Source organism: Tursiops truncatus, chromosome 6, assembly GCF_011762595.2.
Source record: "Tursiops truncatus isolate mTurTru1 chromosome 6, mTurTru1.mat.Y, whole genome shotgun sequence".
NCBI classification, from domain to species: Eukaryota; Metazoa; Chordata; class Mammalia; order Artiodactyla; family Delphinidae; genus Tursiops; species Tursiops truncatus.
This window is the reverse complement of record NC_047039.1, coordinates 2,849,268-2,868,156: the sequence shown is the minus strand read 5'-3', so window position 1 is coordinate 2,868,156 and position 18,889 is coordinate 2,849,268. Positions and strand designations below refer to the sequence as shown.

At 37.1% G+C, this 18,889-nt stretch overlaps 1 protein-coding gene across 14 annotated transcripts in view; it reads left to right on the top strand.

Annotated features, from left to right (window-relative positions):
* Nucleotides 1–18,889, top strand: part of NEK1 (NIMA related kinase 1) — a 229,989-nt gene that overhangs the window by 187,950 nt on the left and 23,150 nt on the right. For 6 of the 14 annotated variants that reach the window (XM_033857519.2, XM_073805719.1, XM_073805718.1 and 3 more), the window contains 5 exons: nucleotides 1,712–1,780; nucleotides 3,912–4,088; nucleotides 6,288–6,408; nucleotides 12,306–12,394; nucleotides 13,490–13,722. In XM_033857519.2, coding sequence (XP_033713410.1) covers nucleotides 1,712–1,780; nucleotides 3,912–4,088; nucleotides 6,288–6,408; nucleotides 12,306–12,394; nucleotides 13,490–13,722 — 689 coding nt within the window. The other 8 variants (XM_073805717.1, XM_073805714.1, XM_073805720.1 and 5 more) reach the window with 7 other exon arrangements.

The following is an 18,889-nucleotide window of genomic DNA, read 5'->3' as shown; positions in this document are numbered from 1 at the left end:
AGTATATCATCACAGTTTTTTTCCACCCTCTGCTATTTCACTTATTTTTATGCTATTTTTGGCCATACAGAGTTTTTTTTTTCTTTTTTTAAAATTTCCATGCAAGTATATCTTTTATTTATATCTTCTGAATTTCCTTTATTGGGTGAAAAATTTGGCAAATCTTTGGATTAGATAGATAGATAACAGGCATGTGTACACATTTGCATGCATGTACGTATATAATCTTTAACCTAGTTGGAATTCTAAAATATTTTCCTTGGTTGTTTTTATTTTACTTTTTTTATAGTAGTATTTTTTAAAATAATTAAGTTATTTATTTATTTAATTTTGGCTGTGTTGGGTCTTTGTTGCTGTGCGCAGGCTTTCTCTAGCTGCGGCGAGCATGGGCTACTGTTCATTGCAGTGTGCGGGCTTCTCATTGTGGTGGCTTCTCTTGCTGTGGAGCATGGGCTCTAGGTGCATGGGCTTCAGTAGTTGTAGCATGCGGGCTCAGTAGATGTGGCTCGCGGGCTCCAGAGCGCAGACTCAGTAGTTGTGGCGCACGGACTTAGTTGCTCTGCAGCATGTGGGATCTTCCCGGACCAGGGCTCGAACCCACATCCCCTGCATTGGCAGGTGGACTCTTAACCACTGTGCCACCAGGGAAGTCCCGTCCTTGGTTGTTTTTAGACAATTGTTATTTCAAAGGAATTTTAAGTTCACTTTATCTAATTGAGTTTTATGATTAGAATTGTATTACATTTGTATATTGATTTTTGGAATTTTTTTTCTTTAAATTTTTGGCTGCACCCCGCGGCATGTGGAATCCCCGACCAGGGATCGAACCCACACCGCCTGCATTGGAAGGCGGAGTCTTAACCACTGGACCACCAGGGAAGTCCCCATGATTTTTGGAATTTTTTTTATTTCAAGAATTTAAATATGTCTTTCTTTTTGCACCAGTCTTGTTCTGTGTTTTTCAGTAACATTTTGTTTTGTTCGTTTAAGTTCTAAAACCTTTTTTGGTAAATTTATTTTTATACAATGGGTATATTTTTGTCTTTATTATAATATAGATGATGTATTTTTTCCATTTCCCTAGGTTGTTATTTCTCGTTAAAATAAAGCTATTCTTTCTGTTACCCAGCTATGTAAAATTTTATAGCCAGACTCCTTACTGAATTATTTCATTAAATCTATTAAGGTTTTTTTTGACATCGTAAATCTTATAAATGTGCAGATTATCTCATCAGTAATAAGAAATAGGGTTTTTTGTCCAGTATTTATTTGATTATTCCCTTTCCTTCTCACTGCATTGTTAGACCCTCCAGAGCAATCTTCAGTAATCATAGCGCTATCTGGCATCCTTGTTCCTGGTTTTAATAGACACTATTTTATAGCAGAACACTTAGACTGAATGAGCAGAGCACAGATGTGACCTCTGCCACTGTCACATTGTCGATGAGGCTTGGTGAAGGGAAGATGTTCCAGAACATGGGCAGCACTGTAGTTCTGTTCTCATTGACCAGGAAGAAGTAAGAAGTAAAGCAGCTCACAAGCACCTGTACACAACTGTTTTTCCTAAGGAGTTAACTGAACCAGGCAGTGCCTGCTAGCCCAGTGTTATAGAAGGACATGGGCAACACCAAGGCCCCACCTGACTTCAGTGATGATGAATTGAAGTTGGGACCAGGCAGCAAGGCTCTGTGTTTTTCTCCAACTGTTCCAGCCACATGTGTTCAGACACGACAGGCAGAAGATGGAATTGATGTGGAGTTGGGGTTTTGCCGTGAATACCGTGAGTTGAGGATGTATGGAAGAGAATGTTTTTAATGATGGGCTGTAGATGGATTTTAATGGGGACGATGGGGAGAGAAGCCATGGTAGGATCAGTGCATTTTAGGTCCTGGTCGGGTAACATTCTTTAGAGTTGGGGTAGTAGAGGGAGGTGAGTGGAAACACAGGATGTTGGGAATTAGAAGGTGGGGTATTTAACAGTGAACTTTTTGAGGAGCTGTACTGAATGACAGGATCTCCAAGATGTGAGCATTGGAGTGACCGAGGGAGGGAGAAGAAAACGTCATGGACATGTACTGACCAGCCCAGATAGATACAGGAAGGCTTATTGGTGCAGACAGAAGTCCAGCAGATTAGCTAAGACAGAATGGGTGTTAGGGGGGCTCCCAGTAGTGAGCTGGAAAGGAGCTTCTCCAGGGAATGGACGGGACTGCCCTGGGCATCTTCCAGGTAACTGCAGTCATCTTTCTGAGCTGAATCCATCCTCTCCTGGTGTCAGTTTAAAGTATGGGAAGTCTCTGAGCAATTACCAGAAACACAAAAACACTTAGTTCATAATTTTAAAAATATCATTTGGACATAAATATATCATTCTGACATTTATATATACATGTAAAAGTTTCATCTAAAGGAAAAGGCAAGTAAGCCACCTTAGAAATGTATGTTAGCCACCTTAGAAATTTATTTTTGTTTATTTGTTTATTTGTTTTACCACTTGGTTTTTTTAGCTTTATTGACTATTACCAAGTTTCAGTGTTTCAAATAATTACTGCAACTGGGACATTAAAAATACAAACGAACATGCCAAAATAATTGTATTCTGAATGTTATGTATAATATTATATATTTTATATTATATAAAGGGTTTTATACATAAAGGTAAGATTTGATTTATGATTATTGAAAATTCAAAAATATGTTTGAACAAAACATTCCTATGCATACATACACAATAACTCAACTGGGATAATCAAAACCATACATGAGTGTGGTTATTAAAAAATAAAATTACATTCATACAACAATGGTAGAAATTGAAATCTTTTTATTAATTTGAGAGTATTATTACAACATCACACACATATGAATGATGTAACCTAATTCCGTATATTTAAGAATCTTTATGCTTGACACTGAAATATGTCTCTATCCCATGGGAAATTTTTGATTTAAAATTTTTTTATTTTAAGGGATTTTTATAATTCATAATCATTAACATCTCTATCCATGGGCATAATGCAGACCCAATCCCAGCAAATAGAAAAGTCATGCGGGTCAACCATATCACATGTGTATTTCACCATAGTTTTAGAAAAATATCCTTTTCAATTGTACAGTTTGGTCATGCTTCATAGTCATGCTTGTCATCAGTGATTACAGATGAGGCACAGAGCTTAGAGGGGAATATATATTGCTGTAGAGAACTAGGTACTAGAGCAGCGGTATCACTGGGTGCTCATGTGGAGACCACCACCCAGACATGCTAAATTAGCTATTAACCTAGGTGTCAGACTTTCAAAAAAGTTAGTGCACTGATGTGTACTAACTTGCTTATTTTTATTTTTTTTTTTTGTTTTTTGTGGGGTTTTTTTTGCGGTACACGGGCCTCTCACCGCTGTGGCCTCTCCTGTTGCGGAGCACAGGCTCCGGACGCGCAGGCTCAGCGGCCATGGCTCACGGGCCCAGCCACTCCGTGGCATGTGGGATCTTCCCGGACCGGGGCATGAACCCGTGTCCCCTGCATCGGCAGGCGGACTCTCAACCACTGCGCCACCAGGGAAACCCCTAACTTGCTTTAATGCTGAAATGTCTAAGTCCAGAATACTTGTCAAGTGAGTTTTAGTACTATCTCACTTTTAAATTTAATGAGAGCTGTGATTTTAAGTAAAGGCAAACATTTTTCTAACTGATCTGAAAAGCCTGAAAAACAATGTCTTTATAACAAAAATGCCTTTCCAGTTTGAATTGTGTGCCTATCATGTGCCTTAATCATTTATTAATTTCTAGTACATTACAGAACTTACCCAGTAATTACCTGCTGTAATAATGAACTTTGTTCTAAGTGCTGTTACAGACAAAATTCAAGTCACTTTGAGAATGTAGCATGATTTTTCATCTTTTTGTTGTTTCAGAGATTTCTCCTCAAGGGGAGGAGTGCAAACCCTTAATTACTGGAGAAGAAAAAATAAAATGTATTTCACCTGAAATGAATCCATCAGCTACTGTTGATTCTTCTGTTGAGACAGACAGTCCAAACTTTAGTGAGCCATCTCCACAGATGGCATTGAAACCAGAAGGAAATTTGGATGGTATGTTTTAATGGGGCAAAATGAGATTGATTTGATTTAATAAGACTTTAATGTCTTCTTTATAAACAGATCTTCAAAATATGTATATATGTTTGGGTGATTCATCTCAAATTAAGTTCACTCGTTTTTCTAGTAACTGGTCTTTTTTTTTTTATCGCCACATAGCAAATCACCCCAAAACCTCGTGTTAAAAGAACAGCCATTTCACTCTGTCTCCTGATTTTGTGTGTTGGGAATTGAGTCAATGTCTGGCTCAGCCATGTGCTTTTCTAATCCATGTGCTCTTGTCTCTGTGATCATCTGGTCTCATGGGTCCGAGAGGGCTTAGCTGGTGTCCTGACAGGTACAGCTCAGAGGCTGGGCCCGGCTCGCCCCTTCCGCTTCATGCAGTCTCCAGGCCTTTCTATGCACTCTTTCCAGCAGGGTGGTCTGACGTCTCACAGGGCTTCCAGATCCCCAGGTGGAAGCCGCTTGTACTTGTAGAAGCCGCTTGTTCTTGTAGAAGCTTTGTCATGGCAGCACCCCACCTTCAGATATGAAATTCTGTGTTACTTATCTAGTGCTACAAAGCAGATTGCTCCCCGAACTTAGTGACTTAAAAGAACTGTTTTATCTCACACTTTTGTGCATAAGGAATTGGGAAGGTTCTCCTCCTCCTTGTGGCATCAGCTGGCATCGCTCAGTGGTGTTGAGCTGTCAGCTGCACCTCCTTGGAGGGTGGGAGATGGTGTCACTCCCACTTGTGGCATCTCGGCAGCGCTTGGCTGGGCCTGTTCCACTGCGTCCCGCCCCTTAGCTTAGTGTCAGGGCCTTGCCATGTGGTCTTTGCAGGATCGTTAAAGTTCTTTCATTGTGGCTTAGGCTTCCAGATTCCAAGGTGGAAGCTGCCAGTTCTCTTCAAGGCTGGACGTGGAACTGGCTTACAAGACGCCAGCTGTACTCAGCTGGTCCAGGCGATCTCACTGCCGGGGCAAACTCAAGGAGAGGGGCAAAAGAGTCCCTTCTAGATGAGAGGAACGCTGGACACCTTGCTTCATGTGTGGTTGTCTTTAATTCACCATAGTAATTTAATAGTTACGTAAATAGTCTTATTCATTAGAATCATAGTTAACATGTACCTTACGCCTTTTCTTAAAAAGAAACAAAGAAAAACCCTGTTAGGCATATAATAGAGGCTGTATAGCCTAATACAAGAGTTGACAACTTCTTCTAAGAGAGTCACATAGTAAATACTTTCGACTTTATGGGCAGTACATTGACAAATCTAGTTTGTAGAATGAGTCATATTGATAGGGCTTAAGGTGTTAGAGAACAAATACTCATTTAAAAAAAATTTTAAGGATCCCCCCTCCCCCAATTGCTTACCTCGTATGCATGACCAAAAAATCATTTGAGTGAAAGATAAGAACTTTAAAGATTGGTACAGTACCAATCATCTTTCTAAACTGGACAGCTGATTGGAAACTTTTAAAATACAGAAGGAAAGAGTATCTGGATTTGAGGGAAAAAAGCAGTGGTCATGGTGGCTGAAATAAGAACTGGAGAAGAAAAAGAAAAGTTAACAAATGAAGACAGAAACCATTTCTCATTACTATTTACTTCTAGGAGCTATCACCCAGTTGAAAAATGAGCCACTGCCAGAAAACAGAGGTAGTACCCTGGTTGTTAATTGTCTGAGAGTCTAGGGAAATAGATTTAGTGCACTCCAATTATGTTCTCAATATCATTGTAAAAGTCCAGGTAATGGGGTGTTTGGTGTTTTTTTGTTTGTTTTTTTTGATGATTGAACTTTCCCATCAGTAACTAATCAATAATATCTTCTCCCCTTCCATATTTCTAACCACAGATAGTGTTGTTCTTTAAACTAGTTTTTATACCTTCAAGAAAGCAATTTACATATTACTGAAATTTTAATGAAGAGAAAATTTTTTATAATAATCAAAATACAGTGTACTGTATTTCTTTGGGGTATTTTTATTGCAGTGAAAATGCACAAGGAAAAGTCTGTTATTTCAGAAACAACTAGAGAGTCAACACAGTAAGATTAAAGATCTATAGATAAAATATTAAATTTTTCATTGTAATTACTATTAATACTTTAGCCTAAAACTAGGTATGATAATTTATAGGAGGTTTATTCCATTTTCTCTAAATGGATTTTGCTTTGAGACCTCTTTCTTGTTATGTTTCGCCGTGCAGAGCCTGATGACTTGGAAGCAGAATTTCTACAGGAGCCAAGTAGAGCAGACGGGGACGGTGGCTTGCAATGCCCTGTACTCGACGTGTGGGTTAGTGAGATTAAAGAAGCAAAGGAGGCTGAGTACGTTACCTCTTTCTTACATTTCAAAACCTGGTCCCTTTTTGTAATACCTCTTAAAGAAATAGTGTAATAACCCAATATTATATTAAATCGTATTATAATACCTTATAAAAATAGTTTAGGGCTTCCCTGGTGGCACAGTGGTTGAGAGTCCGCCTGCCGATGCAGGGGACACGGGTTCGTGTCCCGGTCCAGGAAGATCCCACATGCCGCGGAGCGGCTGGGCCCGTGAGCCATGGCCGCTGCCCCTGCGCGTCTGGAGCCTGTGCTCCGCAACGGGAGAGGCTACAGCAGTGAGAGGCCCGCGTACTGAAAAAAAAAAAAAAAAAAAAAATAGTTTAATTTGGGAATAGATATTACATTCATGTGGTTCAGAAATCCGCAAGTGTATAAAGATAAACAATGAAAAGTCTCTTTCCCACTTCTATCCCCATCCAGCAAATTCCCACTCTCTCCTCTTTCCAGACATGTTTAATAGTAATGAATATTAACATAAACAGAAGCAGAAGTGAATATACAGTCTCCCTCGCTTTTAAATACAGTTGTTAGTATAATGTACACATTTTTTATTTTAGTCAGTAACCTGGGAATTTTTTCATACTAACACACAGAGAGCTTCCTCTTTTTTTGTTATTTCATGGCTATGTAGTAGTCCATTGTATGAATATACTATAACTCTGATTAGTCTCCTACAGTAGTTGATACTACAAATGATGCTCTAGTGGATAACCTAAATAATAAGGGTATTTTACATGTATATAAGTACAGTCATCCCCCCTTATTCAACAGGGTTTCGCTCTTCATGGTTTCAGTTACCTGCCATCAACCACAGTCTGAAAATATGAAATGGAAAACTCCAGAAATACACATTCATAAGTTTTAAATTGTGTGTGAACCATCCCTTCATTCAGCCTGTCCATCAGCCTGTCCACATGTGTGTGCTACCTGCGTGTCAGTCACTTAGTAGCCGTCTAGGTTATTAGATCTGCTGTCTGGGTGTCCCAGTGCTCGTGTTCATGTGACCGTTATTTTGCTTAATAACAGCCCGAAAGCACAAGAGTAGTGATGCTAGCAGTTCGGATGTGCCAAAGAGAAGCCACAAGATGCTTCCTTTAAGTGAAAGGTGAAAGTTCTCAACCTAACAGAAAGAAAAAAATCGTATACCTGAGGTTGCTAAGGTCTATGTTAAGAATGAAACTTCTATGAAGTTGTGAAGATGGAAAAGGAAATCTGTGCTAGTTTTGCTGTCGAACCTCAAACTGCAAAAGTTACACCTACAGGACTTCCCTGGTGGCGCAGTGGTTGGGAGTCCGCCTGCCGATGCAGGAGATACGGGTTTGTGCCCGGGTCCGGGAGGATCCCACGTGCCGCGGAGCGGCTGGGCCCGTGAGCCATGGCCGCTGAGCCTGCGCGTCCGGAGCCTGTGCTCTGCAACGGGAGAGGCCACAACAGTGAGAGGCCCGCGTACCGGGAAAAAAAAAAAAAAAAAAAGTTACACCTACAGGGTGTGATAGGTGCTTAGTTAAGATGAAAAGGAATTAAATTTGTGGGTAAAAGGCATGAACGGAAAACATAGTTTGGTTCTGTCCATGTTTCAGGCATCCACTGGGGGTCCTGAACTATATCCCCCTGTGGGTAAGGGGGGACTACTGTGTATCTGGAGGATAGAGACAAAGAAGTATGATTTTATAAATGCAATTATTATTCTCCCCAGGGATTGTACTAGTTTATGCACTCAGAAAGAATGTATGAAACCTCCTGTTTTCCCCACAGCCTTTCCAAGCTTTTATTACCAAAGTTTTTGATTTTTGCCAATCTGATAGGTAAAAAGTAGTATCTCAGTTTGGGGTCTTAGTTTATCTCTTTTTATTAGTAGAGTTGAGCACATCTTTTCAGATGTTTAAGTCGCATTTGTATTTCCTTTTCTGTGAATTCCCTGTTTACATCTTTGACCCATTTTTAAAATTTGGTTGGTCTTTGATAAATTTAAGAACTCCTTAAATATTTGCCTTGGTTATTTTGTGAATTGTAACTATTTTTTCACTGTTGGTCACTTACGTTTTATTTTTTTGCCATGCAGAAGTTTTTTGGTTGCTTGTTTTTACGTTGTCATGTTTACCTGGATTTTGATAATTATTCAGAGAAACTTGGTTTTCTCTAAGGTTTTGAAAGAGTATTTCAGTCTTTTCTTCTGGTAATTTCATGTAGGCACTTCTTACATTTACCTCTTTGATCTATTTGGAATTTATCCTGGTGTCCATGGACTCGGTTTTTCTTCCAGATGGCTACACAGTTGTCGTAACTCCATTTATTAAAGAGCCCACCTTTCCTGCACAGATTTAAAATGCCACTTTTAATATGTACTGAATTTTCTTAATTATTTGGGTTCATGCATATACTTTATTTTCCTGTTCCATTGATCTTTGTTCAGTGTGCTGGTACACACTGTTTTAATTAAAATGTAAAAGATATTTTAAGATCATGTAAGGCTTATTCACTTTCATCGCTCTTCTTGCCTGTATAACTTTTCATCTGAATTTAGAATTTATTAAATTTAGCCCACCTTCCCTCACATAAAAAAAAATCAGTTTATATTTTATCGGGATGCTATCATTAATTAATGCAGGGACATGAACATGCTGTGTGTGTTCTTCCTGTCCAAGAAGAACAGAATAGGCCTTGTTTTATGATCAACTTGGGAGTTTTCTTTATCTAGGCTTTGTGCTTTTATGGGTAAGCTTATTCCTAGCTTTATTATCTTTTGTTTGGTGTTGTAAATGGTGCCTATTCCTCTGTGAGATCTTGTAACTAGAAGGTTGTATATATGAAAGCTGTGGATTTCTTTATATTGATTTTGTACCCCACCATCTTACTGGTATCTACTATCGTTCATGATTTTCAGTTGAATCTTTTGTATTTTTCAGATATACAGTCATATCATATGAAAATAATGATGGCTTTATGTCTTTCCAGTTTTTTTGTTTGTTTGTTTGTTTTGCGGTACGCAGGCCTCTCACTGTCATGGCCTCTCCCGTTGCGGAGCACAGGCTCCGGACGCGCAGGTTCAGCGGCCATGGCTCACGGGCCCAGCCGTTCCGCAGCATGTGGGATCTTCCCAGACCGGGGCACGAACCCGTGTCCCCTGCATCGGCAGGCAGACTTTGAACTACTGCGCCACCAGGGAAGCCCTTTCCAGTATTTTTTAACACTCGTTTCTTTCTCTCCAGTTGCATTGCTTAGTATACCTTTTATACAGTGTTAAATATTGGAAATAGGGCTATCTTTGTCTTGTTCTTAATTTCAGTGAAATGATTCTAATGTTAACCCACGTTAGGCATGACTATAATTTCTAGCTCAGAGCAGTATTTACTCGTATTTTACTGGCTAAAAAAGTCAGGAGTGTATTTTGTCAAATGACCTTTCGGTATCTATGGATTTTGATAATTATGGAACCATTGGAACCATTCATATAGAATCATTCATATAATTGTTTTCCTTTATCTATTGGTATAATGAATTATATTAATAGGTTACCTAATATTGAACTATCCTGCATACCTTAGTAAACTCTACTTGGCCATGATGTGCTACTATTTTAATGTACTTCTGTTTGCTAATGCTTCATTTTAGGATTTTTGCATTAGTACTCTGGACAGTCATCTGTAGTTCCCTTTCGTCATGGGAAATCACTGTTGTATTTTGGTGTTCTTTTTATCTTCCTTCTTAAAAAGTAATTGGAAGTTCCTTCCTTTGCTGTGCTTGTAACAAGGATTGTCAAATGTTTTCTGTAAAGGGCCAGATTGTAAACTTTTTTGGCCGTGTAGACCATATGGTCTGTGATGCAGTTGTTCAATTCTGCCTTTGTTCTGCAAAAGCAGCCATAGGTAACACATAAACAGGTGAGCATGGCTGCTCCAGTGCAACTTTATCTGTGAAAACAAGAGGTGGGCTGGACTTGGACATGGATGCAAAGCTGTACAAGCATGTTTATTGCAAGAGAGTCATAGGAAATCATTTGAAATAGTCTAAATAATCATTAATATGGAAGTACCTAAAATACTGTTCTCAATATACTGCATAGTGGGTATGCAGCACTGAAATAAAATGGAGCTCTATGTATTAATGTGGAAATATGTCAAAATATTGAATGATTAACAGAATAAAATTATATTGAATAAAAAACATTTCCATATATTAGAGTAATGCTATGATAATCCTATTAAAATTATTATATATCCTTAAGTGAATATACATGTATGTAAATTTAAGGGAAAAGTATGGTAAGATGTACACAAAACTGATAACAGTAAAGGCAACTGGGAATTGAGTGGTTAGGGGACTCCTAAAAGAATCACTTTTTTTTAATTAAGGTAAAATTTATCATTTTAATCATTTTAAAGTATACAATTTGCCACTATATGGTTCCAGAACATTCTCTCAACCCCAAAGGAACGCCTGTGCCCATAAGCAGCCACTCCCCATGTTCCCCTCCCCCAGCCCCTGGCACCACTGATCTGCTTCTGTCTCTGTGGATTTGCCTATTCTGGATTTGACATTTCCTGTGGAACCGTACAGTGTGTGGCTTTTTGCATCTGGCTTCTTTTACTTATCATACTGTTTGCAAAGCTTATCTGTGTTTTAGGATGTATCAGTTCTTCATTCCTTTTTATAGCTGGATAATATTCCGTTATATGAATATACCCTATATGTTTATCCATTGAGCAGTTGACGACATTCAGCAGATGATGGTGGGTCATTTCCAGAGTTACTTCTGCCTTTTGGTTCTTTTGAATAGTACTGCTATGAACATGGTGTACAATTCTACGTTTGCACACCTGTATTCAGTTCTTTTGAGTATATATATTTAAGAGTGGAATTGCCACAGCATATGGTAATTTTATGTTTCACTTTTTGAGAAACCAAGGAACATTACATTTCAAATGAAGAAATGTATTACTTGTATGATTAAAAATAAAGAAAAACTTTTAGAAATAAAAATAGAAAATTGCTCAAAATTTAAAACTGAAAAATCATTTAAATTTGAAATGGACTAAAAAGTACTAGCAAAATTAAAACTGCCTTATAAACGAAAACCCCAGAAATAAATTACTGGCAACTTTTGCAATATATTTTTCTAGTTTTTACATTTTTGTTAAAAAATGAATACATCCATTTAGTTCCCAGCATGTATTGAGATAAAAATTGTGAGTCCTTCTTTACATAAATCAGTTCATTCCCTTTAAGGGTTAAAACGTTTTTGTGCATATTATTCTATTCCTTTTACTGTGCTACCCAGCATTTTTTCAGATCCTAACACCATTTAATATAAATTGGTCTGAAAATTGCTTACTTAATAATATATCTTGACTATCATTCCATATCTGGTTATACAGATCTCTACTTCATTTTTTAAATAGCTGTATAATATTTCATAGTGTATATCATCATTGTTTTCTATTCTCTGTTATTAAGGGGCATTTTGATTGCTTACAGAAGTGGTTCTCAAACATTGCAACATTTTAAAACAACTGTCTCAGCCTTATCCCCCAAAGTTCCTGACTCACAGGACTAGGGCAGGGCCTGAGAATTTGCATTTCACACAGGTCTCCATGTGTTGCTGACGTCTAGGGGCTGCACTTTGGGAACCACTGGGATGAGAATGTTGAGCCTGGTTGTTGTGAATAAGTGTGACTGGTGAAGATTTGAACAGCTGAAACGTAGGATTGTGCTTATGAGAGACAGTGTGTGTGTAAGTGAGAAGAGTATTCAGAAGAGGGATCACAGGGCTCTAGTGAACTTGTGTTCCACTCTTTTTGTTTCTCCCACTCTTTTGTATTTGAGAGTGTTTTATTTCTAGTAAACCATGTTTTCGTAACTGGTGTTTCTATTTGTGGCAGGTTGGAAGATAGGATCACCATTCAGCAAAATGAAGTTTCTGAAGATGGAGCCCCGAGGAGCATGGATCCCCTTGGTGAAGTTCATGTAGGTGAGCATCACTGTATTGGCCTGATTACTTTCCGGAAGGTCGTTAGCACTAACCTGTTCTATTTGGACTATATATTAATAGAGAGCATTGCTAACCACTAACCTGAATTATCTAAAAAATATAATAGGCATAGAGCACTGGACTCCACATTTATTTTTTTATTATTTTTTTTGAAGTATAGTCGATTTACAATATTGTGTTAGTTTCAGGCGCACAGCATAGTGATTCATTTTCTTAATTTGCAGATTAGATTCCATTATAGGTTATTACAAGATATTGGGTATTGTACCCTGTACTATATTTGTTGGTTATCTATTTTATGCACAGTAGTGTGTATCTGTTAACCCCATACTCCTAATTTGTCCTTCCCACTCCCTCTCCCTTTCGGTAAACACAAGGTTGTTTTCTATGTCTGTGAATTTGTTTCTGTTTTGTACATAGCTTCATTTGTATTATTTTTTATATTCCACATATAAGTTATATCGTACAGTATTTGTCTTTCTCTGCCTGACTTATTTCACTAAGCATTATTTTCTCCAGGTCCATGTTGCTGCAAATGGCGGAATTTCATTCTTTTTATTGGCTGCTGGACTCTGCATTTATAAGCCTGTATTGTTTGGCAATGTGGGCAGTGTAACTTTTTGGTCAGTTGTCTTACTGAATGTTCAAAACAAAAAGAGTTGCTTGCCAAAGCTAAGCCAGTATCTCAGGACATTAAATAAGTGGTCGTCTTATTTCTAATAGTATTAATTAAAATATAAGAAGTACAATTTTTTAATATCTAACCTATAGGAACAAAGATAACCTGGAGCTGTTGAGTGTTTAAACAGTACTTTTTCACATGTCCTTGCATTTGTGTCACATTTTTGAACTTCTGTTATAATGGAAGAATTTAACAAATTAAATCTCCTTTCTGAAAATAAAACATACCCGGTTAAAGATTATTTATAAGGTAATAAAGTCACATATATATTTGATTTTGTTTTTCATGGAGTTTTTTGCTATGATTCATGTTAAATAGTATACTTTTCCAGTATCACTTAGCACATTGAGTACTGTATAGACTTGTCATGTAATCTTTCCTTTATTCCACAGAACCTGGAGTGGATGGTTCTCCACACTCTGAGTGTGATGTAGATGAATCTATGCAACCAGAACCATTTTTCCATAAACACTTGAAAGCAGCCTCTCAAGTCCAGTCAGTCCTCTGTTCACCAGAAGAATCCTCTCCACTTCGATCTCACTCTGGTTCACCACGAAGAAATAAAAAACAGAATTCCTTGCTGATTGGACTTTCAACTGGTCTATTTGATGCAAACAACCCAAAGGCAAGTATGCTCCTCAGATGGAAAACGTTATCCATTTGAAAACATGGCACATTTACTATTTTTCTTTGATAAGCTATAATATTGAGTTTTAATCCCTTAAAAACACAAACACATACACACAAAAACACACTCATCAAAATAAACAGAAACAAGAAAACCCCTCCATCTTCTCTCCAATTCTGAAAAGAAATTGCCACTGAGAGTACAGCTAGGACAAAGGCTGCCTCGTTGGCTCCATGTGCAGGGTCTCTTCATAGGGTCTACTTTTATTTGAGCAGAACATCCCTCTTACACCCTCTTATTCTGTCCCCCTTTCCCATTCCCAACCCAAATTCCATTTTTAGTATTAGACTAAGCTTGAGCATTATGTCTTAAAGGGATAGAAGTGCTGTGTTGCCTAATTTATGCCTAGAAGGATTAGTAGGTGTGCATCTGCACTTTCTGGTAAAAGTTTTCCAGACCTCTTATCTGTTCTCACTCTCTGTTTTAAAAATAGGTAACCAATTTTTTTCTTATTAAGAGATTAGAACATATAGAAAATTTAGAAATGTAAGTAATCACGTATCATTTTGTTATATTACTTTTCATATATGTAATTTTTATATATATGTAACTTTTTAACAAAATAGGATATTCTGCATACTTTTTGTAACCTGCTTTTCTATTTAGTACATACTATAAAATTATTACAAATGTTATTTTTACAAAAACAGCATTTTGTCATATTGTCAAATATTCTCTCATATCCTTCTGAATGGCAACAAATTCCATTGTTCTGCTATATCATGCTTTCTTTAATCTGTTTTTATTGTTGGGCCTTTAGATTTCAGTTTTTTTTGTTGTTATAACCACATTCATCTGTATCTTTGTTCATATTCACAATTATTTCCATAAAATAAATTTCTGTAAGTGTAATTCAAAAGAGTATATTGTATAATGTCTGATTTTCCTTCAAGAAACATGGTATAGTGCTATAAATAGTATGTGAGAGTTCATACTCTAAATAATACCAACTATTATCATTTACTTAAAAATTGTGTGTTTAATGAATGAGTAATGGTATCAACTCTTTAAAGTTTATATTTCTGTTTTTACCAGTGGGTTGAACATTTTTCATATATTTAACTCTGCATATGAATGAATTACCTGAATTCTCTTGTCCTTAACTGTTTTTAAAATATTTTTTAAATGAAAAATGATTTTCAGTTTAATTTTCCAGATGGATATGTTTTTACTTTGTGGAGTATTTTCTTATGATTTTCTTAAATGTAGAGACGGCTAAATTCTCTCACTTATCTGATAGCATTCAGATTTTCAAAGGTGTAAACTTAGTGAATCCTTGGTGGGCAGAAAAGGATCACCGTATGATTCATGTACTTACTTTTGTCGTGAAGGTGTATAGCTTTCTTTATCCCAAAGCTTTTTAATAACTTACTGCTGTCTATAAAAGTTAATGGACTTTTAACTGAATAATACATTTGATTACTTGATTTCCTTTCATGACCTTAGTTCAGCCTTAGTAGTTCTGTAGAAGTACTTACTCTGGACTTACTCACAGCAAAGCAGATTTCATGTAGAGGGAGGGGACAAGAAAAATCTCTGGAAAATCAAAGCAGTCTATAGCCATTTAAGGCAAGGACAGAAAGTCATGCCTGCCTGTCCCGTAAATTTCTGAGATCATGAGAGTTCATCACTGTGCCAAAATAGTAAATAATCAGTGTTCATAATGGTGGCTTTGAATCATGAAGAAAAGGTGAAAACTATTTATAAGCGTTTATATAATCCGTTTACTAAAATGGGATAATTTAACCTCCTACAGAGATTTTTGTTAAAAGATTTTTGTTTTTTTAAATGCTAAGTCATACTACTTTTGTCTCTTTTTTTATTAAAGGAAATCCTTCTTGAGCTTTGGATCCTAACCTCCCTCACCTTCTTAAAGAAGGCACTCCTTTACTTTTGCCCTCCAGCCTGCGTCATGAACGTCTTTCTCTGTGATGGGTTATTCCCACAGGACACCTGCTCTAACAGGTCCCACCATAAATGGCAAACTTCCCGTAAGCACACATCCTCCCCTGCTCCCACTGCACTTCTGTTTGTTGTATTTTTGCAGTGTCCCCACCACTCACTTCCCAGTACATTCCACTGTGGTTGTCAGCCCACTTCTCCACTGAAGCTTCTCTTGCCAAAATCACCAGTTACCAGTACATTATCAAGTTCCCTGTACCTTTTTCTCTCACCTTTCTTGACTTTTGTTTCAACAGAGTTGATATACACCTTCTTTTATAATCATTTTATCTGTAGGCATCCTGCGTATCATACTTTCCTGGTTTTCCTCTGCATTCATTGTCCCTTTCCGGTTTCCTTTGCTGCAGCCACTCCTACTAAAAGATCTCCTTAAAAGAGTATAGATTCTTCTGTCGTTGGGTGAATTGTTCTGTAAATGTCAAGATTAAGTCCAGTGGTGTTGTTCATGTTTTCTTTATCTTGACTGATTTTTTTTGGTCTATATTAACTATTAGTTGCTGAGAAAAGAAGATGGAAAATTTTAACTATACTTGCATAACTATCTATTTCTCCTTTCAGTTCTGTCAACTTTTGCTCCATGTATTTTGAAGCTCTGTTATTGACTGAATAAGAATTTAGTATTGTTCTGTCTTCTGGGTGAATTGATACATTTATTGTTATGAAGTGTCACTCTGGAATAGTGTTGTTCAAGTCTTCTGTATCCTTTTTCTTTTGTTTCTACTTGTTTATCAATTACTGGGAAAGCACTGTTGACATTTCCAGTCAATTGAACATAAATTAATAATATTTATGTCTTCTTTATAAATTGACCCCTTTATCATTATGAAATGACTCACTTTATCCCTGATCCTATCACCTTGTTCTGAAATCTACTTTGCCTGGTTTTAACATAGCCATTCTAGCTTTCTTATGCTTAGCGTTTATATGGTATATATTTTTACATCCTTTACTTTTTTTTTAAATTAATTTATTTACTTTTGGCTGCATTGGGTCTTCGTTGCTGCACATGGGCTTTCTCTAGTTGCGGTGAGTGGGGGCTACTCTCCATTGTGTTGTGCGGGCTTCTCATTGCAGTGGCTTTTCTTGTTGCAGAGCATGGGCTCTAGGCGTGTGAGCTTCAGTAGTTGTGGCATGTGGGCTCAGTAGTTGTGGCTCACAGGCTCTAGAGCATAGGCTCAGTAGTTGTAGCGCACGGGCTTAGTTGCTCCGCGGCATGTGGGATCTTCCCAGACCAGGGTTCAAACCTGTGTTTCCTGCATTGGCAGGCAGATTCTTAACCACTGCACCACCAGGGAAGTCCCTACATCCTTTACCTTTTTTTTTTTTTTTTTTTTTTTGCGGTACGCGGGCCTCTCACTGTTGTGGCCTCTCCTGCTGCGGAGCACAGGCTCCGGATGTGCAGGCTCAGCGGCCATGGCTCACAGGCCCAGCCGCTCCGTGGCATGTGGGATCCTCCCAGACCGGGGCACAAACCCATGTCCCCTGCATCGGCAGGCAGACTCTCAACCACTGCGCCACCAGGGAAGCCCCATTTCTTTATTAAGAAATCATACTTATTTCATATAGACTTCTTGTAGTTGTCATAAAGTTGAGTCTTGCTTTTTAACACTCTGACAGTCTTTTAATTAAAGTGGTTAGACCATTTATATTTAGTGTAATTTTCAATATATTATCATGATGATTGAGTTTAAACTTATCATTTTGCTATTTGTTTTCTATTTGTCTCATTACTTCTTTCATTCCTTTTTTACTTTTATTCTCCCTTTTGGATTGAGTATTTTTAGTATTTTATTTAATCTCTACTATTTGCTTATAAAGTAGACTTTAAAAAATATTTAATGGTCATTCTCAGTTTTCAGTATAAATCTTTAGTTTATCCTGGTCTGCCTTCAAATATTGTACCGTGTCACGAATAACATCAGAGCCTTAAAACAGTACATTTCCATTCCCCTACTCTTGCCTATCCTTTGTGGAATTGTTGCCATGTGTTTTATTTCTGCATGTATTATAAATTCCACAATACATTTCTATTACTTTTGCTTTCAACATTCAATTATCTTTCACAGAAAGTAAAAATTGAGAAAGCAAGTCTTTTATATTTACATATTAACCATTTCTAACATTCTTCATCCCTTTGTGTAGAATTCGGATTTTTATCTGGTATTATTTTTCTACCACTTTAAGAACTTCTCTAACACTTCTTGTGTCCCTGTTGGTGATGATTTTTTTTAGCTTTTGTTTATTTAAAAACATTTTAATTTCACTTTCACTTTGAAAGGGTATTTCTACTAGATCTAGACTTACATTGTCTTCTGGGCTGCACTGTTTCTGACAAGAAACACCATAAATACAGTGGCAGCTTTCATAAGGCAGTTGTAACAGAGTGACTTAACAGAATTGAGAGTATAACACATAAATGAAGATTATTGAAGGTAAATTTGCAATAGGTCAGGATGAAATAGTGTAAAGCTGAGACCTTCTAGTGATCTCATGTGGGGTGTAGAGTGGAAGACTGATCTCTATGAAAACGGGAGAATTTATTGTTATAGCAAATGCAGAGTGGGGGAAAGTAAATATTAATGTACAATTCACAAATAACACAAGTGCCTTAAATGTCTTCTTTTGATTTGCTAAAATATCAATTCTTAGAAAATGTCCGTAATTTTTGCCTTTGGTAAGTGTTCATAATTTTTTAATGTTTTAAGTCCATTTTTAACCTTGTTTATGGGTTGAAGTGAGCAAGTATTTGTACAAGCTATTTTGAGGGTGTAGTGTTACCGTTGAATTGCAGTAAGCAGAAGCTAAACAAATGTGCTCATCATAAACTATTTTATAGTACAGCCAGAGGATTACTAACACATAATTTTATATTAAAAATACTACAGATGAAAAACTGAGTTGATGGAATTAAGTAGAATTTCATGTGAAGTTCTATTAGTGCAGCTACTACTAAATTCATTCATTCTTTATGTGGTTGTCTTCATTTTTGAGAAAAAATAGAACCAACAGTGAGAGATCTAAAGGAACTGCATTTTTTTAAATGTTTTAAGGTTTTCTAAAACACTGGTTTCCTGTTTGATTTATAATGGTACCAAATGCTAGCTGCATAAATGATCATACTACAAAAAATTTTGGAAAAAAT